The 25,957-nt window shown below is 55.5% G+C and overlaps 1 protein-coding gene across 1 annotated transcript; it reads right to left on the minus strand.

Annotated features, from left to right (window-relative positions):
• Window positions 1–16,652: 16,652 nt before the first annotated feature.
• Window positions 16,653–24,239, minus strand: LOC113949575 (solute carrier family 2, facilitated glucose transporter member 5-like). The gene is made up of 12 exons (XM_027648345.1): window positions 24,102–24,239; window positions 23,049–23,147; window positions 22,425–22,585; window positions 22,218–22,342; window positions 21,828–21,973; window positions 21,615–21,747; window positions 21,069–21,256; window positions 20,832–20,942; window positions 19,595–19,696; window positions 18,988–19,063; window positions 17,356–17,483; window positions 16,653–17,124 (listed from the first exon to the last, which is right to left on the minus strand). The coding sequence occupies exons 1-12, from the start codon at window positions 24,237–24,239 to the stop codon at window positions 16,888–16,890; spliced, it is 1,644 nt and encodes a 547-aa protein (XP_027504146.1). The 3' UTR covers window positions 16,653–16,887.
• Between the last annotated feature and the right edge of the window lie 1,718 nt (window positions 24,240–25,957).

The raw sequence follows: 25,957 nt of genomic DNA on the forward strand, positions 1-25,957 counted from the left end.
CCTTCCCCTTGGTCACCCCCCCTTCTGCAGGGCCACAGGTCACACCAAACTGCCAAAGGGGTGCTGCAGCAGGGCACCAAAGACCCTGCTGTTCATCCTGCTTTTACTTGTGGGGAGGCCAGACACAGGGATGTGCAGGGCCAGGGCTCCTCAGGAGGAGGACTTTGTGCCCAACCCCTTGGCAAAGGGCAGTGAAGGTGGCCCAAACACATGCATGTCATGTAGATACTGCCGGGGCAGAAATCCTGCCAGCCCTCTGCTCTGCGAGGAAATGAGCCTGATGTCTGTCTGTCCCTTCCCACCCCACAAATCTCTGCCCTGGAGCTTAGGAGGGTGCAGAGGGCCCTCCTGTGGCTAGCTGCAGCCAGTTGGGCCAGGATGGATAGGGACTGAGTGTAGCGGTGGGGAATGAAAGGGGTAGGAGGTGAAGGAGCACAACCAGGAGCTTTTCCAGAGCAACTGTGGGTGACATTTCTGGATGCTGAAGGCTCCTGCTTCTCCCTCATCCTGGTGCAGGCCTAGGGAAGAAACATGAGAGGCTGAACTGTGCTGCCCACTGTGAGCCAGCCCTGCCCTGGGCAGAGGGGGCAGAGCTGCCCTACACATGCTCCTCCTTATGCCCCTAATCCCTGCCCTTGCAGCGGGGCAGGATGGCCACTCCCAGCACACCTCCTGCCTCTTCTAAACCAACACATGCCACACTTGGGAAGAAGATACAACGGATGGGACTCCTGGGGTGCCTGGGAGGAGGTGGGTGCTGAGTTCCCAGGATGGGTGCAGGCAGGGTGAGCAAACACGGTTTTAGGCATCTCTAATGAGGTGTCAGCCTCTTTCTGCTTCCCAGGTAGGGGCTTCAGCTAATCCCCCTCCCCAACACACCCCCTTCCTCATCTCCCTGGCTGTGAGTCTGATCATCCTGAAAATTAAAAATAAACCAAAATGCAGCAGCACTTAGAAACTGAATGGAAAGTCAGGGAGCTGGGACAGGCACTCAGCTTCTCCTGCAGAGCCCCTTGCTCCCACCCTGGCATCCCTGCACCCCCAAGGTGAGCCCAGATCAGGGGCTCAGGCAATTCCTGTCCTTTCACCAAACATCTCTCTGCCTCCCAGGGTAAAAGGAAGAAAAAACCTGGACCAAGAAATAGCTCTGAGCATTAGGCAGCTCTTCCCACACTGCTCCCTACCCTGTGGGAAGGACACCCATACTTAGCCATCATGCTTGTCCTGGTGCAGGGGTGGGAGCGGGCTGGGGGAAAAGGGGTGCAGAGGGGGTAGTTTGACCTCTAACACTGGCACTTTGTATTCATGAGTAAATATTTGCTAATGGCAGCACGGCCAGGCGATTGTAGGGGAACTGCTGCTCCCCCCGCCGGAGCAGGCAGGGAAATGAATATGAATTTATCATGATTAGGTGAACCCAGCAGGGAGAGCGGGAGAGAGAGGGCTAGGCAGGGAGGGGGCGGGCGAAGATGGATCTGTGCAATAAAATTAAATAAGGACACCAAATAGAGTCACTTCTCACGCACTCGCCCGCCCTCCCGCGTGCAGGGCCTCTCCTGCCTCCCGCGCTCCTCTGGCTTTGCTGATTTCTCTCTTTCCTCGAATTTATGAGGCCAATTATGAAGATGAGGTTGGAAGTTCTCGGAAGTTCACTAAATGCAAAGTGTGGTCCCTGCTGTTCCCATCAAATTAATTAACCAAGCGCTATTGATGATCGGGGTGACGTCGACGCAGTGTGGAGCGTGAGGGAAGGGCTGCTGGGGTGCAAATGCGGGGGCCTGGTTGGGGGCAGAGCAGCCTGCAGGGCCTCCTCAGGGCCAGTGGATGCAGAGAGAGAGCCCTGTCTGGGCATCCAGGGTGCAGCAGGAGCAAGGAATGCAGCAGGGGATGCACCAGGTCCCAGTGTCATGCTCTGTATCAGTCCCTGTTTCCAGCACTGTTTCCTCTGGCTTGAGTAAGATCCAGCTGGGTGATGGTAGAGCTGCCCTGATGGGAATGTGACATTGATACATGGAAGGATGCTGTACCATGTCCTGTGGTGGATGCCACAGCAGTGTCTTGTGTGTCCTGCAGACACAGGCTGCAGGAGCAAAGCCAAGAACCAGTGCTCTCTTGAGATTGTCCCCCAGCTGGTGAAGGGATGCTGGCTGCAGTCCCGTGGGAGTGATCTGCACAGGGGCTTCATAACTGGGAGACAAGGGACTTTCCCTGTAGCTTAGCAGTGATTGTACAGCCAGGACTGGCCTACTGCCACCCTCCCCTGCTCCCTGAGTCCCAGCAACCATCTCTGCCTCAGTTTTCCTGCCTGTGCTATAGGAAACAACCTGCCTGGTAGAATCTCATGAGCAGAGTTCCTGATTTGGCACAGCCACTTGGCCATCCCTAACCTATGTGTGAAACAGCCCAACTCTGCAGAGCTCTAGGACCCAGTGGTTGGTTTTGCCATGGGGGCAGCAACTATGGGCCTAAATCACACCAGCTCTTATGTGCCTGGAGTGACTGTGCCGTGTCACTCCCTCCCAGGGAACATCTTATGCGGGGGGGCTGTCTCCAACATAATCCCCATGTCTGCCCTGTCCCGTGGTGCTGTGATGACTCCTCCATGCTCACTCACTGCATGTGTGAGCAGCTGGGATGGTGCTGCAGAGCTGCTGCAGTGTGAGCCCCCAGGCTGCTCAGGTTCATGTCAGACACTGGGCAGGCAGCCCTTCCTTCACCTGCCTCAGCAGGAAGTTCACTCTGAGCAGTTTGAAGTTGCTCAGGTAAGTCTCTCAACACTAGCTGTGCTACAGTGAGTGGTTGACGTAAAAGGATCCCATAATGAGGCCCTGGCTTAAACCCAGGACATGTCCACATGCCACACTGTCACTCTGTGCCTCAGTTTCCCTCCTTCTTGCATTTCCTGAGGCTGTTCTTTGGGCAGGGTCTGGTTTTCACTGGGTGCAAACAGCATCCCTGTTACCAAGGAAGCTTGGTAGTGTTTAGTGGCTGTGAGACACAGCCAAATAAAGGCTCAGTCCTCACCCCCAAACCAGCCTTGTTTCACAGTGAATATATGTGCCATAAGGCTCCCTGTTTGCACCACCCTGGCACAGGGACCTTCCTTCATAGTGCCATGGGGTCCTGACTTAAATACTGTTGCTGTTGCTGGCCAAGCGAAGGAGCTTATTTGAGGGGTGAAAGATGCAGGCTATGTGCTCAGACCAGGGATCTCACAGAGGCAAAAGACACAGAGGACCAGGTCCGAGCATCCCTGCATGTTCCCAGCTCCTGGCACAGCTCTGGCTGCGTGCCTCCACCATTCCAACTCCTGCTTCTCTTCACTGGCTTCACTCCTGTCCCAGTGATCAATGGGCTCTGGTTGGGCTGGAAAACAGCACAAACAGAGGCATTTACAAACCCGCTGTCTCTCCAACAGGGCCATAACTCAGGCTCCCCGTCACCGTGGGGAATGGGAGGCAGGAGCTCCTGCTTCGGTGGCAGCAGCAGTGCCGACATTTCTCCTCTCGTGGTAAATGCGTTACTTGGGGATAATTTACCTGCTTATGTCAAGTTTTAAAAAGAAATAGACTGGCTGCTCTGTAGCTCCTGACACTTGCAGCTTGCGTGCATGGACTCATGTGTCTACCCAGAGAAAAAAAATCACCTGAGCTGAAAGCAGCGGTTTGCAAACGCCTACACTTTGGATCTGCAGCCTCTGCGTGGAATCCCCGGTGTCTAGTACTGAGGCTGAGCTCTCACCACGGTCTGTCCCTCCTTGTGGTCTCAAGGGTCTGCAGCCACCCACTGGTTCTGGCAAGGCTGCCCACCTGCACCAGGGGCTGCTTGGGGCTGGGTGCCTCACGGCCACCACAGTGTGCCGGGAGTCCCCCCTGCCCGCACCCCTTCTCCTGGGCATCGGATCGTGGAGATGTGTGGTGGGGGATGCACTGTCGTCCTTGAGTGAAGACCTTGCTGGGGACCCAGGGCGGCTGAGGAGCTGCTCCTGGCCGGTTCGGGCAGCCGCCAACTTCGCCGGCAGCAGAGGGAGCTGGAGGACCGGGGATGGCAGCACGGGCAGGCAGCAGGAGGTTGGGCTGGGCAGCTCAACCAGCCCCATGGCGGTAGAGAGACCCCACTTCACCCAGATCCTCCCCCAGCAGGGCAGCGGGAGGTGCCCGCAGCCGCTACCCTCTCAGAGTGGACTGTCCTCTCAGCCCCGCGGTGTCACCCCTCAGACGTGTCACTCCTGTGGGCACCCAGCCCTGTTGAGGGCACCTCCTGAGTTGGCACTCTGTCTCCTCTCTGGGCTTTTAGGGGTTCAACCCCCTTGTTTCTGTCTGAGGAGCCATGTGTCTGGACCCCACCTGTGACCAGTGGCACAGTCCCTTGTGCCCTCCCCACGACGGACGGCACGATGCTTCTCATCACGCTGAGGACCTATCGGAGGCACAGCAGAGTCCCTGGGGAGCCTGACTGGATGTGACGAAGGTTGATAAGGCCTACATTACTGGGAAGCATCCCAGAGCCAAGGTGGGGGGTCCTGCAGCACGTGGTGGGCATCTGTCACTGCCGTCCCCCAGCCTCCTTGGCATAGGGAACTGATTTATGTCTGGGCCAGCTACTGACTGACCTCTTGCGTGGGCTCAGGCATTATAACTAGTGGCAGGTCAGTGAAGCTACAGCAAAAGTGAAGTGGCTGGTATGGGTCAGGGAGGGGAAGTGCAGGACAGGGGCTGCTGGGGATCCCAGTTTCAAAGGCACAGCTACCCAGAGCAAAGGACAGCAGGGATGGAGCAGATGTAGCTCTCCTAGCCTCCCCCCTTCTACCCTGTACCCTGATGAGATCTCTTTCTGACCCTTCTCTCCTCCTTTAACCACAGGGTGTCCTGAGTCAGCAGTATCAAACCTGGAGAGGTGGCTCCTTGTTGTGGGGTAACTGAGTCACTCATGGACTGATGGCTTCATGAGCATCCTCATCATCGACAGCAGAGCCAGTATCAGAACCAGGTATCTGAGCCCAGCCCCTGCCTAGGACTCGCTGGCATGAGAAATCAGGAGGACCTGACACAGATAGAGCAGAGTGCGATGCCACAGTCAGTGGCCTGAAACATCCCCCCTTCATCTGTTGCTCTCACCTCCTGCTTGATCCATGAGCCTTGGGGTGCAGAAATCTGTGGGGATTACACTCCTCCTGCCTCCCCGTTTACCCCCAGGTCCCAGACCCCCAGTGCACATGGGCCCTGTGTCACTCAGCCCCATCACAGCACACTCTCCATGTGTTTCAGCAATAAGCTCTGTTTGTTTTCCCAGCTGGACTGGATAACCAGCCCAGCATGCAGCCAGACTATGGGAGCTGAGCTTTAGGGACAGTTATATCAGCTGCCACTCCAGTCCCTGCCTGCAGCAACTGCTGAAGTGGGACCCTCAGCACAGCTGTAAACCTGGATACTCATGTACCCATCGAGCATCTGCCCCCCATCCTGGGATGACACCAGCCTTATCTGCCAGCCTAGGTGGTCTGAGTGGGAGGAGAGCCCTCAGGGGGTGCTATAAAAAACATCTACCCCCACTCCTGGACACACACTGAGCTCCCCTCTCTCCAGCAGTAAGAGAGAGCATTTTTAAAAATGGCAAGAGCACAAGAAGAACAAGGTTGCTAATTCCTGAAGCTCTTGGGAGAGTTTGCACAGTGAGATTCCCTCACTGCCTTGTGCTTGGACAGGACCCATATGTCCCCCAAGGGTGGCACTACCATGGCTAATATCATTGGTGTGCCCTGGACTGGGATTTCCTTGTCCCAGCAGGAGTCCAGCTGTGCCCAGCTGTTAGGGGGAAACTGGGAACAAAGATGACCATGGCCCCATGGCTTGGAGGGCTCCCATCCCTTGGCTGCACTGCAGGAACTCCTTGATTGCCCAGTCTCCTGATTTAGCTTTATTTTCCAGGAGGACCACTCTCTACAGAGTGATCCCAGCAGCAGAGCAGGATTCTGAAGCTGAGAGGAAGACCTTGGGCTGAAAACTACATCTCCACAGATCTTTGCACAAACTTCTCTCTTAAGATTGTCTCTGAGACAGGGCTGGGGCCGGGTTTTTGGCAAATCTATGTATTGTTGTGACTGGAGTTAAATGCCAGTGGTCTTGCCTTGATTTCAGGTTGATGCTGCTGTGCGACAGAGCTTTGCTGACAGTCTGCCTTTGCTCTTGGATAGGGAAGGGGGAGAAGGTAGCAAACCATATCTGAGTGAGGCACGAGGACTTTCCCAGGGATACTATGCATATTTGGTGTATAGTATTGCCAAGGGCTCAGGTGTGCAGACTGCCAACCCCTGGCCAGACTCTGAGAACCTCTCCTGACACTGCCTGGCCATCCCACAGATGCAATGGGTCTGTCACAGTCCTACCAGGCTCCTGTTGCTGTTTGTAGACTGAGGGGTGTGCTGAAGTCCAGACTGACACTTGTGCTTTCCAACTGGCTACACACATTTCTGCTCCTGTTTCTCAGCCAAGGAGTGTTAACTTTGCAAGGCTGTGGTGAGCAATCCACCCCAGCAACCCCTTCTCAACAAGTTTGTCAAGTCTTTCACATGACCCCATTGCAGGTCATTTGGCAACATTATGGCATTGATTTCTTCTCTTTTTTAGGATCCTTCTTAGGGCTAAGCTGGGTTCGGGCAGCAGCAGCTTGTTGCCAGCGCTCAAGCGTCACCCTGGAGCATTGGCCACTGACAGGTCTGGGTGCAGCATCCAAAGCTTAGTCCAGCTGGGAAGACAAGTCCTCTGGTTGAACCTGGAACTCAATGCATTCCCAGCTGGCTCTCAGCAAAGGTGATCTGTTTGAAATAATGTCTGTGGCCTCTGCACTTATTTTGGCTGCTCGCTTCAGGAGAGCAGGTTAAATCTATGCTGCTAGACAGCACCAGAGGCTGAGCTTCATCCAGAAGAAGCTGTTGGAAGACTTTGCTCAGCTCTCACTTTGAACAGGTCTAAAATTATATCTGAGATACAAAAACTGATGATTAACAGATAGGTGAGTCTGACTTCAGATTAGCAGCTTTTACTACAGAGCTGGGATGCTCCCACTGAAAATGATTGCCATTTGGGATCAGTTTTGCTCCAGAAATATTTCAAGCTTGTCAAACCCCTTTTGAAGGCCTGGGCAGGTGGAAGGAGCATGGAGAGCTGTAAATAAGCGGGAGCTTTAAAAAAACTCCCTGAGATGACCAATAAATCCCCCAGGACATGACAGGAATCATTTATGGATCCCTCCTGAAGAAACCAGCTCTCCACTGAAAAGAAAAAGTACTTTCAAAAGCATGTTCAGAGCAGCAGACTGTGGTGCCCAGACAGGGAGCAGCTCATATCCGAGCCTCCTTCATCACCCAAGGACAGTGACATCCCCTGGCAGCTCCCTGTGCCACTCACTCCCCATATCTTACTGAAATTATTGAGATGTATGCCACAAAGCCAAATAAATGAAGATCTTGAGCCTACAGACTGCTTGGCTCCAGCTGGAACCCGCAGCAGGAGAGGACTGCTCTGTGCTGTCCTGTGGGGTGCAGTGTGTGGGGCTGCTTACCCCTGGCAGCACCCCTGTCACGCCTGGCAAGGGCTGGGGGCTGCCCAGGCTTTTCCTGCATATAGAGAAGATGGAAAAAACCCACTGGTGTGGCCTCTTGGCACATCTGCAAGGTGACAGCAGGGACACATTTGTCCATGCAGAGGGTCCCTGGTGGCAGTGCCACTGCTCCTCTCTCAGCAGCTGGACTGAAGTGGTTGGGTGTATCCACAGCCCCCTGAGACATCCTGCAAGTTTGACCACATCTGTGAGTGCTCCTCAGGTCTCTGGGGAGAGGATGGGAACCAAGTAGTTTCTTGCACGTCTCCTCCTGCACTCCAGTGAAAACACCCAAGGGGGGCTGGGATGTGGGTGGGCAGAGGTGGAGAGGGAGACTGGACTTACCTCCTTCCCAGAGTACTGGGAGAGGCCAAGGGATGTGCAGGCAGCTGTGTGGGTGTGGGGACACCTGGGTGCACTGGGTGAGTGGTAGTGGGGAGGTGCAGGGTCAGTCGGGTGAAGTGTCTGCATGCACAGTCTGGACACCCCCTGTGGCAGGGGGCTCACAGTTCCTTTCCCCCTGCCCTTGCTGGCAGCTCTGGCCATGTCCTTGCCACCAAGGGCACAGCCATCGGTGGGTACAGGCAGCCATAACTCCTGGAGGGGGGCTGGCACCGTGTACTCCCCTTTGCCACCCACCCCCCCCCCCCCCGCCCCAGATGCTTTCTCCTGTTCCTGTCCCAAAGTGTGTCGCTGCTTCCCACGAGCATCCCACGGACCCCTCATGCACTGATCAGTCCCCCTAATGGCCACCCACTCTCTGTCCTCACCAGACCCAGTGGTCAGTATTGGTGTCCCCCTTCCACAGCAGCTGAGCCTCTTCCCAGGGTGACTCTGTCCCGGCCCCTCTCTGCCACGCAGTGCTCCCCCCCACCACTTTGCACACTGCAGCAGATGGTGGAGGTGACATTTGTCTCAGAGTGACGCATTTGATGGTGGCTGTGTCCCCCCTCCTCCCTTCGCCCTGGATGGAGGAACCTTGAGCCCACCTGGCAGAGGCAAGACGGGCAGGCACAAGCTGGGGTGTCCCTCCCAGCCTCCCCACCTCCCCCGCACACCCCACAGACATCTGCACTGCTTGTCCATCTGTGTCCCCACCAAACACCCCTCCCAAGGGTCTGGGGCAGCTGGGGGGCATCGTCCCTGAGGGTGAGCGCCCGTCACCACAGGGTGTTTGTGGGGGGGATTAGGTGGGGGCCGGGCACCAGGGACTCCTGTTCATTCTCCGTTTTCTGCCTTAATTAGAACCCGGAGAGACCAGGCGAAATCGCATTAGCGTGGGGCCCCGGTGCGCTGAGCCATCCATCTTTTTTTATTACAGCGTAATGGGGCTGCTCGCGAGGCGCCGTGCGATTTGTCACAGGCCTCGTTCCCTGATAACGGGCATTTGTCATCACTTTCTTCCCGTGTTAATGTCATCATCGGCGAGCTGACAGGCAGACCCGTTGAGGGAGCACTGGCGACAGACCACATCCGTCAACCTAATATTTCCATGGCTGTGGGGATCAGCCGGGCTGCGAACACACATTAAAGTGCTTATGAGGGGAGGGGGGGGGGGGAAGGGGGTTGTCATTAATTAAAATGTTAGTGTGGGCGTGTGCGCGGGTGGCACTGCGTGGGGAGGGGGGGGTGTGGCGCGGGAGGACGTGGGGCTGTGCGGGTGCAACGCGGTGGCCTTTTAACAGAGCGCGCATCAGCTCCTGAAACCCATTTAAAAGATATTTGGGACTGGGGAATCAGTGGTGAGCATGGTGGAAAGGTCATTGTTAATAAGGGAGAGCGCACGGGAGCACATGGGGAGGCCGCAAGCATGGCCGATGGAGGATGGAGGAAATTGTCACCCCCCTGGAGCGGAGGAGTGTTTGTCCCATGGGGTGTAGTTGAGCCACTTCTGTCATGAAGTGAGTGGCCTCAGCCCTGCGTGGCAGCAGGATGGGTGAGAGAAGGTGACCCTGCAGCGGGGTTGCTCCATGACTGGCCAAGGGTGGGAGTGGGGTGTGGGGTGGGATGTGGGGCTGCACACCCTACAAACAGGGCTTTGGGACAGCGCTCTGCAGCTGCAAGCTGGACTGGAGGCAGGAGAAGTCTGGAGGGTTAAACCTGCGACCTTCCCCATAAGCAACTAGCAAGGAGACCTGCCCCAGGCCCTGAGGCCAGTTCAGTGGCAAGAGGGCTCAGGTTCTCACCCCAGAATGTGTGGCTGTTGCCATGGAAACAGGTGATGGTGAGGGGAGGAGTGTTGGTCAGCAGAGGGTGTGTGGCACCTTGGGTTTTCATGGCAGTGGGAGTCTGTTTTCTGTGCTTTTCTGGAGTTCCTGTGGTCCTACAGAACAGGCAGATTTGTTGGGCTGCCTTTTTTTAGTTTGTTTGCTTTTTTAATTCGCTTTACAGGGTGTTTGGGAGAGTTTAGGGGTGGGTGTCTCAGCTGGATCTACCCACTGCCCCCTCAGCTCCCACAATGTACTGGTACAACCCCAACTTGCACAGCAAAATATGACTCCAGGAGCTCTGGGACCAAATGGGGACAATGACACTTCTTACTCTGCTCAAAAGCCAATCCTCAGGACCTCTGGGAGAAGCCACTGATGTTCCCAACCTGTGGCTGGACATGGTGCCAGAAGATCAGGCAATTGTAGGGTGCAGATGGGGGGCTCAAGGTTTGAAAATGTGGCTGTGCACAGAGCCTTCAGCCCCACGTCCCCCATCTCAGGCATGGGCAGGGGCAGGTTGTGAAGAAGGACACGTATCAGATGGTCCAGGAAAGCTCACAGAGCTTTCTTTCATTGCATTTCTTATTTTTGTTTTCTATCCTTCCTTCTTCCAGTCACAGGCTCTGTGCATGGGAGAGTCAGGTTTGGGGTGAGGTGAAGGGCTTTTTTTCTAGAGACCTGGGTCCTTTTTGTGTGTGCTCATGAACACACACACACACACACGTACACACACACACTCTCCCCCCAAGTAATTTCTGTTAGTGCAGCCCAATGTTTTGCTCTCCAGCAAGAACTGAGGGTGGGTAGATCTGGGAGAGGGGTAGTTATCTCCAGGTGCTGACGGGGAAACTGAAGCATGGAGCAGGGACTTGCAGTCCTCATCCATGCTGTGATTACAGGTCATCCCATCACCGACAGCATCCGACAAGCCTGCAGATGTCAGGGAAAAGGTGCTTGGGAGATTTTCTCAGGACTACCCAGCAGTGGCTGGGCTCCCAGCCCTATGACATCCTTGGATGGGTCCCCAACCCCCCAGCATCAAACCCTGCCACCAAACCTCTGTCCACTCCAGCTCTCCACCATAAATCACCGCCCTCCATTGGCCGAGGACCTTTTAGAAAGAATTTATTAGGGGGGATTTAAGCACAGGCAGTGATACGGTTTCATAAATCGAAAGGCAATAGTGCTCATCGTTGCCAGTTCATTCGGGGGGTGGGATCCCTGCTCCCCCCATTCCCACGGCCGTGCTAACAGCCTCCTCCCCGGCACCGCTGCCTCCACCGCTCCCCTTCGCCTCCCCGTCTGTGGAGACCGCGAGTGTGGAAAATCCCCAGACAGGGAGTGTAAATGCTTGTTCTTTGTAAATGAAGAACATAATTAACATTAAATTAAGGTAATACAAATGAAGACAACACAGAGCCTGACAGGATGAGTGTTTGGGGAGGCAGTAGAGAGAAGTGATTCATATTTTTAATTTACTGTACAAATAGACTAGCAGGGCTGGGGGGAAAAGGGCCATCCAAGTGGAGTGGGGATTTTTTTTTTTCCCACTGTTGTTTTTGCTGTGCTTTAAGCACACAATGACTATTAAAGTCAACTGCCCATATAATAGGACATCTCCTACATGACTGCTCTCCGAAAGGCAGCTTGCTGTAGCAATAAATTCTAGGAGTGCCATCTGCTGGTGTGCACCCTTTGCCGGGCACCCTCGCCTTGGCCACCCGCACCCTGACCAGCCCCGGCACCCTACAACCTCTGCAGAGACCTGCTCCTGCAGAGCCCCAGCCACGGAACTGCAGGCACTCATACAGAGGTTTATTTTTTTTTTTTTTTGGTAGAACAAACACTTTTTTCCCACCCCAAATGTGCCCTCAAATTGTTCAAATTGTCCATCATTTTTTTTAAGAGGTTGAGGGGGTGGGGTTGATGCTGAGGAAATATTTTAGGCTTTTAAAAGAAACAAATCTCTGTTCTCCACCCCTCCGAGGTGCTGAGTTTCAGATGAGTGCCTCTTATCCAGAACACAATAAAAAAATCACTCATTTTAGATTTTTACCTGCAAAGAGACTGTTGACCACAGCCTGTGTGAACTGCAGGCTGGGCTGGAGTTGGCTCTGCACTTTAGGAGGTAAGAGTTGTGGTCTCAGCCCAGTGAGGTCCCACTGGAGGATGACTTTCAACCAGGAGGGAAACAGGTTTACCATAGCACAAACGCGTCCATGGGCTGGGACACCTGGAGCAGGCACATATGTACACTACTATTATGTCCTCGTTCCCTTCTCTGGGGATTTCTGCCACCACTGGGCAAAGCAAAACCAAAAGAAGGTGCCAAGAGGACTCATCCTGTCTGAAATCACCCTTCCCAGGCAGAGGATTCCTTGTGACAGTGCTGAAAGACTCATCTGTTATGCCAAAGCTGGAGGGTGTTTCACTGTCTGGGGGGTTCCTAATTTTGGGAGTGCAACCTTTTCTCTCCAGATGACTTGTGTCCTTGCAGTTATTATCATGAGCAGTGTACATGGGTCCAGGGCAGCCACATTCGCTATGTCCTATTCCTTTGTCACCTTTTCCTCTCCCCTACTATGTTCACATCCCAGGGTGCCTGAGGGCAGCTTCAAGCCATTGTCTGAAGCTTTGCCAACCCCTAAGGGCAGCCAGGGCCTCTTTAATTCCTGCCCCTGGGCACTGGGGAGGGCAGACAGGCAGGACAAACCCTGTATCCAAAGGAAAGTAGTTTAAGTAGTTTTCCCCGGCTTTTGCCCCCTTCATGTTCTACTGAAGGTGTGTTTGCACACAAGGCTGTGACCGGTGGGATGTGGAGTCACCAAGTATGGACACTGGGAGATCAGCGGGAGGTCCCATCCTGCAGTCTCAGACCCTCCATGAGCACTGATGTTAAGCTTTGGCGGGAGCTTGGCTGCCCATCAGCCTGGGCTTCTCCCCGTGATGAGCTGTGTCGGATACGCCATGTCCTTGCTACTGCAGCCCCACAGTCAGTCCCACTACTCCGGAGAAGAAACTGGAGAGGCCTGGTGATGGACCCCCACACCATGCTGGCTCCTCTGCAAGCTTTACCCTGCTTTGAACGGCCCTGAGTAGCTGAGGTCTGCAGATGTGTTTGTAAATCACAGAATGGTTTGGGTTGGAAGGGACCTTAAAGATCATCTTATTCCAACCTCCTCTGCCATGGGCAGGGACACCTTCCACTACACCAGATTACTCAGTGTCCCATTCAACTTGGCTTGGAACACTTCCAGGGGTGGGGCATCGACAGGTTCTCCTGGTAACCTGTTCCTGTGCCTCCCTACCATCACAGTAAATAATTTCTTTCTAATATCTAATCTAAACCCTCTGTCAGTTTAAAGCCACTCTCCCTTTTCTTGTCACTATATGCCCTTGTAACAAGTCCCTCCCCAGCTCTCTTACAACCTCTTTATCTACTGGAAGGTGCTTAAGGTCTCCCAAGAGCCTTATCTTCTCCAGGCTAAACCTCAATTATCTCAGCCTGTCTTCACAGGAGAGGCGCTCCAGCTCTCTGAGCATATTCGTGGCCTCCTCTGGACTTGCTCCAGGAGGTCCATGTCCTTCCTGTGCTGAGGGCACCAGAGCTGGATGCAATACTCCAGATGGGGTCTCACAAGGGTGTACCAGAGGGACAGAATCCCTCAATCTCTTGGTCATGTCTCTTGTGATGCAGCCCAGGACACAATCGGCTTCAAGGATACGTAGGTTTGCATTTCAGGGTCATGCTAAGCCTCTTGTCCACCTCCAGGTTCCAGAATCAGCCCCTAAAACCCCTCAAATTCATCCAGGGCCAAGGCTGCAGACATAGGGTCTATTTGCAAACTGACATGACCCCAGGCAATGCTCCCTATCTCTAGCATTCTTCTCCCATGGTTGCTGCACTGGAAGCAGGGATGATCTTAGTGAGACAGGAGACAGCTCTGTGGGGCAATGGGGCACTGCCCCAGCTCTGCTTTCTCCACATGGAAGAAGGCAGGAGGCAGAGCGCACAGGAACCTCACCCCAGTCAAAACTGGTCCGTGATGGAGCCTCTGCAGTCAGGTGAGATTTGGGGGGAGCGAAGGCATCCCCGTTGAGGTGACAGGGACAGTTCATTGTTAGGACACCTGGGAAAACCAGTGCAAGAATATTTCAGCTTCAGGGGCTTGGTGGGTCCCCGGGATCCATCTTCCAGGAGTCCATCCTTGCTGGAGCCATAGGGACTGAGGGCACTGGCAGGGTATGAATTCTCCTTGTCTTGTCTGACCATGGCCCAGGGCCACTTGCTGCCCCATCAAGCCCCAGTGATGGCACAGGGACACCAAGATGTGTCCAGCAAGCCTTTATCAGCTTCCCAGCTGGGATGTGACCATTCACCATGAGCCAGGCACCCTCCAGGAGAGCTTACATGAAGGATCTAGAGATATCCACTGATGGGCCATAACCATTTCCTTGAGAAGCCCCTTTCAAAGCATCTGGAGAGTTTGAGCCAGGGCCTTCTTTTCCATTCCAGTTTGTCTGGGGTGAGCCCCATCCCTCCATGTTGGAGGTATGTGAATACCTCAATGCTTAAACTCACCCACCCTCTAGCACTGGGCACATCAGGAGAAGGCACTTACACATATGGAGAACGCCACCTTCATCTTCATTTCTGCAAACCTTAAGAGGATCAGGAGCATTTCCAGGCATCCAATTAATTTCTCAGGCTCTTCTTTGCACCTTCTCCAGTCTTTCAAGATCTGCTTGGACACTGCTAGAGAATACAACCTTACCCTCATCAAGTAGAACCAGTGCTTTTGGAGGCCTGAATCCAGAGAGTGGCTTTGGACATGGGGAAGCAGCTTTGGATGTGGAGAAGCAGCTCAAAGTTCGTCCAGCTGTATCCTTCATGAGATGCCTGCAGCAGAGAGGCTGGGAATGCCTCCCTGGGCAAGGCAAAGAGAGGGTAACCCAAATACATTTTTTGCAGGAGTATCAGAGCAGTGGCGAGGGGCAGCTTGAACTGACAGCCCCAAAACAGAGATTCTGCCCCAATAGCTTCAACAAAATAGATTATGAGTTGCTAGTGTTCCATGAGCACAGGGTTTCCTCACCCCCAGGTCCTGATGGAAAGAGGATGGACATGTCCTTTGGCACAATATCCTCAAAAGGGTCCCCTGGAGCAAATGCAACCAAAAGGCACCGTAGAATTTGGCCAGTGACCTCCAGTCCTTGGGAAGAGGGGACTGTTGTTGGTGTCTGATGCTCTGGCAAAAATGGGTCTTGACCCCACATTTCGCAGGTCTGCCCCATCTCACCAGCCAGAACAGAGCAGTCCTTGGCTATAAGGCAACACCCCAGATCCTTGGTTGTTCCAGGACCCCAGAATGGGGGGGCTGGTCTCAGGGGGGCCATTGCCTCCTACACGGAGGGCAGGGGTCATCTTCCAAGCTGCCCCACATGCTGGGTGGGAGAGATAGATAAATACAAGAATAAATAAATACAAGTGGCAAAGAGGCCTGAAATGATGCTGTCGTTTGCTGGGAATGAGAGACACAAGTGTAATTTAGGTTTTGATATTATCAAAGTCTCGCTGCTCTAAAACAGCAGGGCACTCAGTGCCTCATTAATAAAGGATAAACTTGGAGTCTATTTACAATGCACTTTTTGGGGTTATTTACACTCCATTATACATATGTAATGCTGCACATATTTACCGCTCTGTTCTGCTGCCGAGAGCAGCGGAGTCGGGAGGGAGGCAGAGTGGGAAGTGGTTGATGCTGCGGAGCCATGACCCCTGCTTTGACTGATGTCCTTTAAATGGCTCGAGATGCAGGAGAGTCCCAAGCTAGTTGCTTAGGATGGAGGTGATGGGACCAGGCACTGGGGACCCGGTATGGCCCAGTCCCAATGGGTCCAGCACCCACCCACCCCCAGAGGCGCCCTGAGGCTTTGCCAAGGGATGCAGGAAGGTTGGGCTCCTCACCAAGTGACCACAAGCACCAAACATGCAAGCTGTGGGCCAATCACGGGGTGGGAAACTGGGGAAAAAGAGGGCTAAATTATTTGCAACAAAATAAATTATGTTTGCATTAGCACAAGAAGGGTTTGGCCACACAGCCCTCCCCACTGCCTGGGGTTTACCTCTTACCAGAACAAAATATTGTAGTTCTCCTGCAAACCATAGCTTCTGGAGGGTCTGCTGGCCTGGGAGCTCCCAACCCCATGGTGTTTGTGAGAGCTGCTGTGGGGGTCCTCGGTCACACAACTGCCATGCTCACAGCAGTCCTGGGACACAGGGCAGCCCCTCCCTCTGCAACACAGGCCTCAGGATTCAGGGCAGAGACGTGGGAGACGTCGTGCTTGGAGAGCACCTTGGGGTCACAGCAATTAATGGGGTGCAGAAAAGGAATGTGGGTGTATCCTGGATCCTTTTGTCTTCAAGGGCAAAGAATGCAGGGGTTCCATGGGAGCACTCTTTGGGAACAGCACACAAGGCCAGGCACCAAGAGGCTTCCAGCAGGCTGTGGAGGGGCACAGTGGCTGGACAGTCTCCCTCAGCTCAGAGCCACTCTTCGTCCCTTCTGCAATAGCCTCTGGCTTTGCATGACCAACCCAGGTAAGATGCAAGAGCCTAGGAGACATCCTGATCACCCTCCCTTTGACCTTTCCAGCCTCCCTGGGGAGGAGGAGAAATCCCTCAACCCATTCTGCTCTTCCTTGGCACTGGGAAAGCACCCACCCATTCCAGCACATTACAGCTTGCTGCCATTCCAGGCTGAACTTGCCAAACGATGGCTCTGGTGGCAATGGTCTTTATTAAACAGCTCATCTGGGCAGCTCTTGGCCAGGCTCCATACCCAGGAGTGATGAGAGTCACAAGAGGTGCCCTCGTCTCTCTGGGGGCATCTCTTCCAGCATGGGGGTCATGCACAGCGGTCAGTGCCACCCTGATGCATCATCCTGGCTACAGGCTGCAGCACAGTGACATGTCCTGGGATACCCAGAGCTGACCAGGTCAGAGCAAATTGGCCCCCACTTTATTCTCCAGCCCTGAGCCTCCTCCACCATCCCAATCCCCTCCAGCCCAGCCAGATCAGGGCAGGCTGGAGCCTGAGCCCTCCAGGGAGCTGTTCTCCAAAGTCCCATAGCCATCGAGCCTCATCATTCTGAGATGGGCCGGGATGGAGAGGACAGAGCGGCGGGTGGCAAAGATGTGACTGATCTCCATGAAGGTTTTGTTCTTGGTCTCAGGGATGATGAAGTAGACGTACAGGGCCACCAGCAGGCAGATACCACAGAAAACCAGGTAGCAAAAGGCACCAGCTGACATCTGGGGACAATAAGAGCAGGATGGGGCAGAGAGTCAGGCACCGTCAAACTGGGCATGGCACAAGGCAGTGTCCCCTCTCATCACCCCTTCCTAGGCTGGCTCCAGCCAGCACTGAGCTGAGCCTGAAGCATTAGCCTCTCTCAGGCTAAGCCCGACTTGGCACCCCACTGTGGGAGAGCAGCAGGGCTGTGTCCATCCCCTCCTTCTTCCACGGCCCCTCTGAACTGGTACCTGCAAGAAGGGGAAGATGAAGCCAATGGTGAAGTTGCAGAGCCAGTTGAGGGACCCCCCCACAATGTAGGCAGCTGGGCGGTGCGACTGCGTGAAGAGCTCGGCTGTCATCAGGAAGGGGACACCAGCTGCAGAGAGAAGGGACAGATCAAGGATATGGGGGACAGGCTGCCTTGAGCTCCCCTGGGGTCAACAGGTCCTGTCCATCTCAGCCCTGTGGCCAAAGGGCTGGAGCCCAGCAAGACTCACAGTTCAAACTGCTGGTGCTGGGACAGCTGGAGGAGACGGGGAGTGTTGGGGACCAGTGTCCTGCCTTTGGACTCCCTTTGGGATATGTCTCGGTGGGTAGGTGATGATCCCCCTGACATACCACACTTGCACATTGCTGGGTGCTGAGGCCAGTTTCACAAGCTGCGTGACTGGAAGTTTCAGGATGAGTCAAAATAAGGGTGGAATATTTCACCTGGATCCTCATTTTCCAATAGTTTTTCTAAATGCTGATGCATTAAATCTCCTAGATATCATGAGTATGGAGAAAAATCTTCCTGGTACCCTCCATAATGCCCTTTCCAGCCTCCCTTAATCAAAACAGTTCAGAGAATTTCCTTCTATCAATTAGCTTCTATCCCACTGTGGCTGATTTAGGCAGGAAAGAAGCAACTACATTTCTGAGCATCAGAATTTCCCACAGGACACAGAAATGTTATTTTCCAACTGCTTTTCCCATGTGTGTGGAAATGATTTTCCAAGTCAACTTGTTACTGGACTAAAAACTGGACATGGGTTGTGACTACTTCTCCTGGAAGGGCTCAGCCTCTCCTGCCATGTGTCACTAAGCCAGCAGCCATGGGTCCCAGGACTGTCCCTGTGCTGGAGGGCAGAATCCAAGGTCCAGAAGACATCCCAGGACACATGGGAATCTGGCAAGGGACTGTATTTGATATGTATTTGACGTGACTGGAGTCCCATTGCCTGGCGCAGGGCTGGCTGGGACCTCTTTATAAAGGATGCTCCAAGGGAAAAGATAAACCAAAAAACAAGAGTGAAGAAGTAAGGCAGGAGTGGAGCCCCTGATGGACTCTTACTCACAGCTCACCCAGAACACAGATATATATATTTTTTTGTTTGTTTTAAAAATCCTATTCATCATTGTTTGTGAACAATGAGCCATTAAAATCCTAATTAAAGATGTAATTACAGTGAATAAAGTCTAGGTTGAGGATGAATTACAGATCTGTTAGCAGCTCTGCTAATACATCAACCGGGTAAACCAGTCCAGGTTTCACTCCTGGCTGTTTGAGCCTGCACTTGGTTAGGGTCAGGGTGATGCTCATCAGCCGCACTGTGATGGGAGGCACCTCCAGAGAGGTCTGAGGAAGGCTGCCAGGGCTTTCATTCTGCTTGGTCCTGGAGCAGGGACAAGGAGGAGGAGGTAGAGTGTGTCCTGGGGATGTATGGGGTTGGAGGGGTTTGTGGGGGGTTTCACCTGTGGGGTGCAGCACGGTAACCCAGGGCCTGGCCACTGGGATGGGGCCAAGGCTCAGGTTCCGTCACCTGCCTGCAAATCCTGGTGGTCCCCTGGGACCCCCATTCCCACTCCATCGCCCCCCGTTCCCCCAGTCCCAGCCCCACCTGGTCCCATGCAGAAGCCAGCGATGATGCCGACCACGCAGGCGACGCTGACATAGTGCATCCAGGGCAGGGCAGCCTGTGAGGGGACACTGGGCTGAAGCTGCTTGGCTCGGTGGTGGCCCTTGGAGACAGTGGCCATGCAGGACACATCAATGAGATGCAGGCAAGCAATGGGTGGTTTGGGGCAAAGCCAGTGAGGTTCAGCTTTGGCCGAGATCTGCAGCTCATGATGTTGATATCCCCAGAGTCACGGGAACATCCCCTGGGAGCAGACAGCAGAAGGAGGACCCTGCAAACCTCTCCGCCTCCCCCAGCATTTCACAGCTGCCTGTCTGATAACAACAATTTCTGCAGAAAAGCTACCAGAAACAGCAGGACTTTTCTCATTTGAATTTGTGTTTTCTTTTTTGTCCTTCGCACTAAAATTTCCTTCTCTTTAACTTTGAAGGGAATGTATTACTTGGAAGAGCCAGTGCACCTCTCATTTCCATGCATGCTCCCTCCCCCAGTGTGACACCCAGCCTTGCATCACCCAGCCCCCATTAATAGCCCCAGCCCCAGCCCAGGGAGTGGCAGTGGCCCTGGGGGAGGCAGTGGCCAGACCAACCTGCAGCAGCAGGGAGACAGTGATGCCAGCCGAGCAGATGCCCATGGCACAGAAGCCAACGATGATGAGAGGCCGCCGGCCCACCTTCTCAATGGTGAAGCACTGCCAGGGGAGAGTAGAGGGGTGGTGGGGAGCTCCAAGGAGCACCCCTGAACCCCAGATCCGGCTGAAGGTGGGAGGATGCTCCTGGGCAGCCCCAGCTCAGAGCTCCAGGTCTGGGGCTGGGGCATGTAAAGTGAAGTGCAAGGGGTGAGCACGCATGGGGCAGGAGAGGGGTCCCACAGAGTCCCACTAGGCTGCAGGGTGGGGCTGACTAGGGTGACCCTATGGCTGCATTCCCACCAGTGCCAGGCGGAGGTGCTGGGCTGGGCACGGGGTGTTTATGGGGCAGTGGGCAGAGGCAGGGTGCGGGCAGGCAGCGCAGTGGCTGGAGCAGGCAGGGTATTGACAGCAGAACAAATGCCTGTAATTTTATAACCAATCTTGGCGTGTCCATCGGGGGCCATTTGAGGGGCTGCTCCTGAGCAATCTGGCTCTATGCCGGGCGGTTGCCAGGGGGCTAGGGCAGCCCCACAGCCAGGGGAGGGGAGAAGGAGGCACCCTTCAGAGAGGCAGGGGGCCCGCTCTGCAGTGGGTTGAGCTATGGGGAGAGGGGAGACCCCCTCACTCATTCCCGGTTTTCTGGGAAAAGCCACTGCCATCCATCTCTCTAATTGTCAGGGCGTGGATTTAGTGCTAGGTGGCTTGGGATGGCCCTGGGTGACACTTGCAGATGGGACAAGGGACATAAATCTGCCCGGCCCAGTGCTAACTCTCCAGCTAAATGAGGGCTGGCGGGGGGGGCAGAGCTGCTAGTCTGGGACCAGACCAGTGCTTGGCTGGGGGGGCAGACTGGGACATGTGGCTCCGCTAACAGAGTGACAATAAAAGTGGGAGCCAGAAGGAACCTCTAGCCCTCTCCATCATCTCCAACCTGCTCCTTACCTGGCATCTCTCCCCAGTCTCCCTGCTACCCCAAAATTCTCCCACCCCTTCCAGACGTGACCCCCAAATTGAGTCTGTCTCATCCCATCTCCCATCCCCATTTCCCTGCCAAACTCTCTGTCTCACCAGAAAAGGGACATCTATGCTGTGGCACAGATGACATTTGGGGATCCATTCAGTCCCCCTGTTTGATGGTGCTGGGAGCTGGCAACAGGGCTTAGGTATGGAAGGGCTGTGTCCATCTGTCACTCACCCCAATCAGCCCAGCAATGATTTCAATGGCACCAGTGCCCACGGTGGTGTAGGGGATCTGGGACACAGGGATCCCGACGTTCTCGAAGATGACATTGGTGTAAAACCAAATCTGCCGAGGAGAGGACATAGCATGAGCGGGGGCTGGAGCCATAGGGCACTTGATGAAACGAGTTGCCAGGTCTCAGCTCAGTCTCTGCAGAGCCAGCTCCTGGAGCAAGGACCCTGCAGAGCTTACGGCATCAATCCCTGAGAGCTGCATGCCGGCATTCACCACCACCACCGAGAGGGTCTGCCAGTGCACAGAGCGGTCCCGCAGCAGCTGCCACACAGAGACCATCTCCATGGAGGAGAGTGACCGCTGCTCCTCCTTCATCTCCTCGATCACATCCTGTACATCAGGGGTCCCCAGGAACCGGTGCAGTGCTGTGGGGAGAGTAGGGGTCACGGACACACATCTCCCCATCTCAGGGTAGATGCTCGTTGGTATGGCACAGGGCAGGGGCTTGGCTCTGCTCTGGTTCAGCCTCCCCAGGAGACCTCCCTGACCCATGGGGCTCAGTATCCATAGGAACTTAGGAAAAGCCTCAGTTCCATAGTGATGGGCACTACGGAAATGCTGTGGCACAACTGCATGGGACGGAAGGACTGAACCATAAGGATTGTGGTGGGCTGTGAGGTCTGGGTGTGGAAGGGTGCCACAAGGATGCATCTTGGTCTTGGGAGACCTTGGAGAAGTGCCCAGCATCTCCTGTAGCCAGTCTCCCCCGGAATATCCCCTCACCCTTGGTTGCTCCACAGACATCGTTTCTCTCTATCAGCAGGTATCGTGGGCTCTCGGGGAAGCAGTGCAGCAGCAGGAGTTGGAGGGAGGCAGGAACAACCACCACTGACAGCAAAAGGGGCCAGAATCTGTCCTGAGAGGAGTTGAAATAGGACAAGTCATGGGAAGGGCAGAGCAGGGTCCAGCACATGTGGGCTGGCATATTGTGCTCACCTCACCCAGCAGCTCTGGGAGGCTCAGGACCTGTGCAGCAAAAACCCCCAGGCAGATGAAGATAGTGGGCATGAGGCCCAGGAAACCCCGCAGGTTCTTGGGGGCGATTTCTCCCAAGTAGAGGGGCACCACGCTGAGACAGATACCTGACAGGGACAGGAACAGTTGAGATGGGAGAGGCAGTGGGGAGAAAGGTGCCTGGCTAGAGACTCGGTGCATCTCCCCCCATGCCCAGCGTCAGCCACAGTAGGGACCCCATGGCCAGGGAGGTGCCCTGTCCGTACCAGAGACCCATCCACAGAGCCTGGGGGGAGTACGAAATTTTCTCCAGCCCCCTGTGAAGGGGCTGTAAGGGGACTGAGTTGTGAGGAAGGGTTTGTGCACTTGTACCTGAGTGGAGCCCTGTGATGGAGCGACCGATGATCACCATTTCAGGGGACCCCAGCTCCCGGCTGAAGCCCATGAAGCCGCCGGCCAGGAGGACGAGGAGAGCACTGCGGCTCAGAGCTCCATTCCTAGCAGGCACAAGCAGAAGGGCAGCTCCTCCAGTCCCACCCCATCCCTCAATCACCCTGTCCCATCGTATGACACCCTTACCTGCCATATCGCTCCACCAGCATCCCAACCAGCAGGGAGCCCACCAGCCCTCCCAGGGCAAAGATGGAGACAGTCAGGGAGTAGAGGAGGGTCAAGGGGCCAGGGGTCAGCTCATGTCCGTACCGCTGGGACCACGTGGCATTGTAGAAAGCCTTTATGTGCTGCAGGGCAGAGACACACGTGGGCACCAAATGTACTGGGAGAAAGGGGAAGACAAGCTCTATAGGAACAATGCCATGACTTCAACAGCATTGCAGGAGATGCTAGGCAAGACATGACAGAGGATGACTATGATGTGCTGGTTGGGTTGCTCAGCCTGTGTCAGCATCAGAGAGGCTTAACAGCAGCTTAAAGATGCCAGACAGAGTTTGAGCTAGAGCAAGGAGGTTGTGGCCAGCTTTCTCCAGCCTCTGCCTTTCCAGGGGGACCAGTTTGGAGTACATGAACACATCCTCCCGTGTCCCTCCCATGCCCTTCCTCTCCCTGGGCTGCTTTCCATGGGTGACTGCCCAAGGAAAATGTCAGCATTTTGATGTGGGGATGCTGGGTAGCAATCCCTCCACCCTCCTAGGGAGGGACACAGAGCCCTTTCCCCTGCTCCCAGAGAGGCTGCCTGTCCCTTACCACTGCTGGTGAGTTCACCACGGCAAGGTTGTAGCCATAGAGCATGGAGGAGCCAAAAGACACCAGAAGGGTGACCGACAGCAGGGGGAAAGTGAGATGCTGGGAGAGAAGAGGAAGGATGAGCATGGCATTGATCAGAAGAGCCAGGGGCCAAGATCATGTGTCATGAACTGTATTGGGTCACTGTCCCTTTTCCAGTAGGGATGACCCTGGCCCAGAGCAAAGACCCCAGCGTGACGGAGCCCTGAGCTGAGCACCACTTCTGGCTAGTGCCCAGCACCCAGCCCAGACAATCCAGCTTCCCCATGGTTGGTCTTGTGGCTGTGGTGTGAGGCTTTTTTTACCCTGGTGGGGGCCCAGCCTGAGTAACCTGGGCAACCCTGTCCCCAGCTGGGAGTGGGCAGCAGATAGGAAGGGGCAGGAAGGGGAGGGAGAGCGCCCCAGCACCACTGAAAGGTGCAGGTCCCCAGGGAAGGTCTCAGTCCCCCCTCCCCAAACACCACATGCACCCACCTCCTAAACCCTCGCCCCCACCAACACCTCTGTCTCCTGCCCCTGCTGCTGGGGCTCCTCACTGCAGAGAGCCCACGGTCGCGGGGGAACAGAGCCCGTGCCCTGACCCAGTGCACCCCAGGATCTGGGTGCCCAGGAGCGTTCAGAGCTCTTCCAGTTGCAGGAGCATCCCTGGGTGCTGCACCCGGCTATCTCCCCCTGAGCAATGAGCGTCTCCCATCCCCGCAGCGGCAGGACTGGGACGGGGTGGATGCGGAGTGATTCTGTATCCCACGGGAACAGCCACGCTCCCCAGCACCCATAGCCCGGCTCTCCTCGCAACACCCCCCGCACGGTAGCCGGATCCGTAACACCTAGCAGCTCCCGGCTCACGCACGGCAAATCCTCCCTAATCCCATCAGGAATCCCGAGCTGGGAAAAAAGGAAGGGTGGTGTCCGGCCATGGGGGCGTCAGGCCAGGGTCCTGGGGGAACGGGACACCGTAAGGCAGGAGGGGAATAAGGATGGCGCAGCCCCCCCCGGCCCGCAGGGACAGCTCACCCCAGTGATGTCCCCGCCGGGCCGCGGGGTCCCTTTCCCGACCGTCGGGGAGAGGCTGCAGGCGGAGCGCGGGGAGGGAGGAGAAGGAGAGGGGGAGGAAGGCAACCCCGGTCCGGCGGCCTGGCTGGTCTCTCCCATTTTTAGATGGAGGAAGGAGGGGGTGAGGGAAGGGAAGGCAGGGCAGGGCAGGCAGCCCGGGTGCCCCGGGGCTCATTGGAGGCGCCTGAGCGGCCGGAGGAGGAGTCCGGGGGCCTCCTCCCTCGCCGAGGGCAGGGGCAGCACCTCCGGGCTGCCCAGCCCGCTGAGGGGTCACGGCCAAGCCTGGGGACAGTGGGACGACCGATGTGATGCTCTGCCACCGTCGAGAGCTCCCGCATGGCCCCTCCAAACGGGGGTGGCCTCGGGGACCGTAAGCAGGGCAACATCACTGCACCACCCCCGAGGCTGGGCACGAAGCGGCGTCCCCACATCACCCGAGACCCCGATCACCTCCGGCCCCTCTGCCACTGTGGGGCTGATTTGCCCCAGTCCCTGCGGTTCGGGAGGAACCTGGTAGCCACACGGCCATGGCTCGGGGCAGGTGCATTCACTGGACATGGAGGGACACAGCCCCCAGCCCCAGAGAGGAGAGACTCGGTTCATAGCAGCTCAGAGGAATCCAATTTTGCTGCGGCCAGGAGCTGCTTCCCCTGCTGCTAATGAAGTGCCTTTAATTAGCAGCCTAATAGCAAGCTCTTAATTTGCCGAACAGCCAGCTGAAGGGATGGGGACCCCACTAAGCCACGGCTGGCAACAGCTCCAAGGGCTTAAAAGGGACAGGTCCCGACAGGCTGGCCCCACTCAGGACGGTCCTGCTGGGCTGGGAAAGCAGAGCAGAGCTGGGAGAGCCTCACAAGCACCCAAGCCCGTGGGCCATGCCCAGCCCCAAACGGGCTGTCTGAGGTGAGGGAGAGCCCGGGCACGACTCCACCCACACAGGATGTTCCAGCTCCTGCCTCCTCTCTCTGTGTGAGCCTTTACCGTTTCCTAAAAGCACCGGGCCCTCCCCCTCAGCCACCAGCCCTTCCCAGCTTCCTAGTGTTCAGCTTTTCCCAGGGCAGGCACCCATTCAAGAACTCCTGTGTCTTCCCCAGATTCAGTTTCTCCAGGTCTTGATTGGGGCATCACCTTTACCTTTGTGCAGTAGTGCTGTGCTGCAGAAACCTCAGTGACAGGGTCACAGTAAGGGAGACCTGTAGGGAGCCACAGTTCTTCTGGGGATTGTCCTGGTTCATTCCCAGAGCAGTAGGAGGAAGATCCATTTATCGGACATACCCAGGGGTGAGATGACCCAGCAGGAGCAGGACACGCAGCCTATGGGTTCCAGCCATGCCCAAAGCACTTGCAGTGCTGCAGGGCAGCCCTAAACACCCCCAGGATTCACCCCAAGCCCTGTGCTAAGACAAGGCAAAGCAGCAAACCTGGGACAGGATTTTAAGCCAGGCCATGCTGTGTCCTGCAGCCATGCTCTGACTCCAGTCATCCAGGTACATGGCTCATCTCTGGGACCAGCACCTGAAGGATTAAATGTGCCCAGTCCAGTGGTCTCTGCCACAGCTAGAGGAGGAAACAGCAGCAGCCATCTTTCCCCCATTCTTGTACTCTCCCAGCAAGTACCACCTAAAAATCCTCCTGGAGCTTCCCAGCTCCTCTCCACTGAAGCCCATACCCATCCACAAGCCCTGTGCTCATCCCTGCAGCAACAGCCCTCCCTCCCACCACATAGCTCGGTGGTGCTGGGGCATCCTGAAGCAGGGACATCCTCAGGACACAGCTCCAAGCCAGAGGGTGGCCACTGCCTTGATTTAGGGAGTAAA

The sequence above is a fragment of the Corapipo altera genome, unplaced genomic scaffold (assembly GCF_003945725.1).
Source record: "Corapipo altera isolate COAL_440 unplaced genomic scaffold, ASM394572v1 56, whole genome shotgun sequence".
NCBI classification, from domain to species: domain Eukaryota; kingdom Metazoa; phylum Chordata; class Aves; order Passeriformes; family Pipridae; genus Corapipo; species Corapipo altera.

What these genes read in the sequence shown, in the direction of transcription:
- LOC113949575 (XM_027648345.1), bottom strand. Translation starts at nt 24,239, where the DNA reads ATGGGAGAGACCAGCCAGGCCGCCGGACCGGGGTTGCCTTCCTCCCCC. An exon ending in CTGGTGGAGCGATATGGCAG is followed by an intron (nt 22,343 to 22,424) that starts GTAAGGGTGTCA and finishes TGTGCCTGCTAG; the next exon opens with GAATGGAGCTCTGAGCCGCA. An exon ending in TCATTGCTGGGCTGATTGGG is followed by an intron (nt 19,697 to 20,831) that starts GTGAGTGACAGA and finishes CTCCCCTGGCAG; the next exon opens with TGCTTCACCATTGAGAAGGT.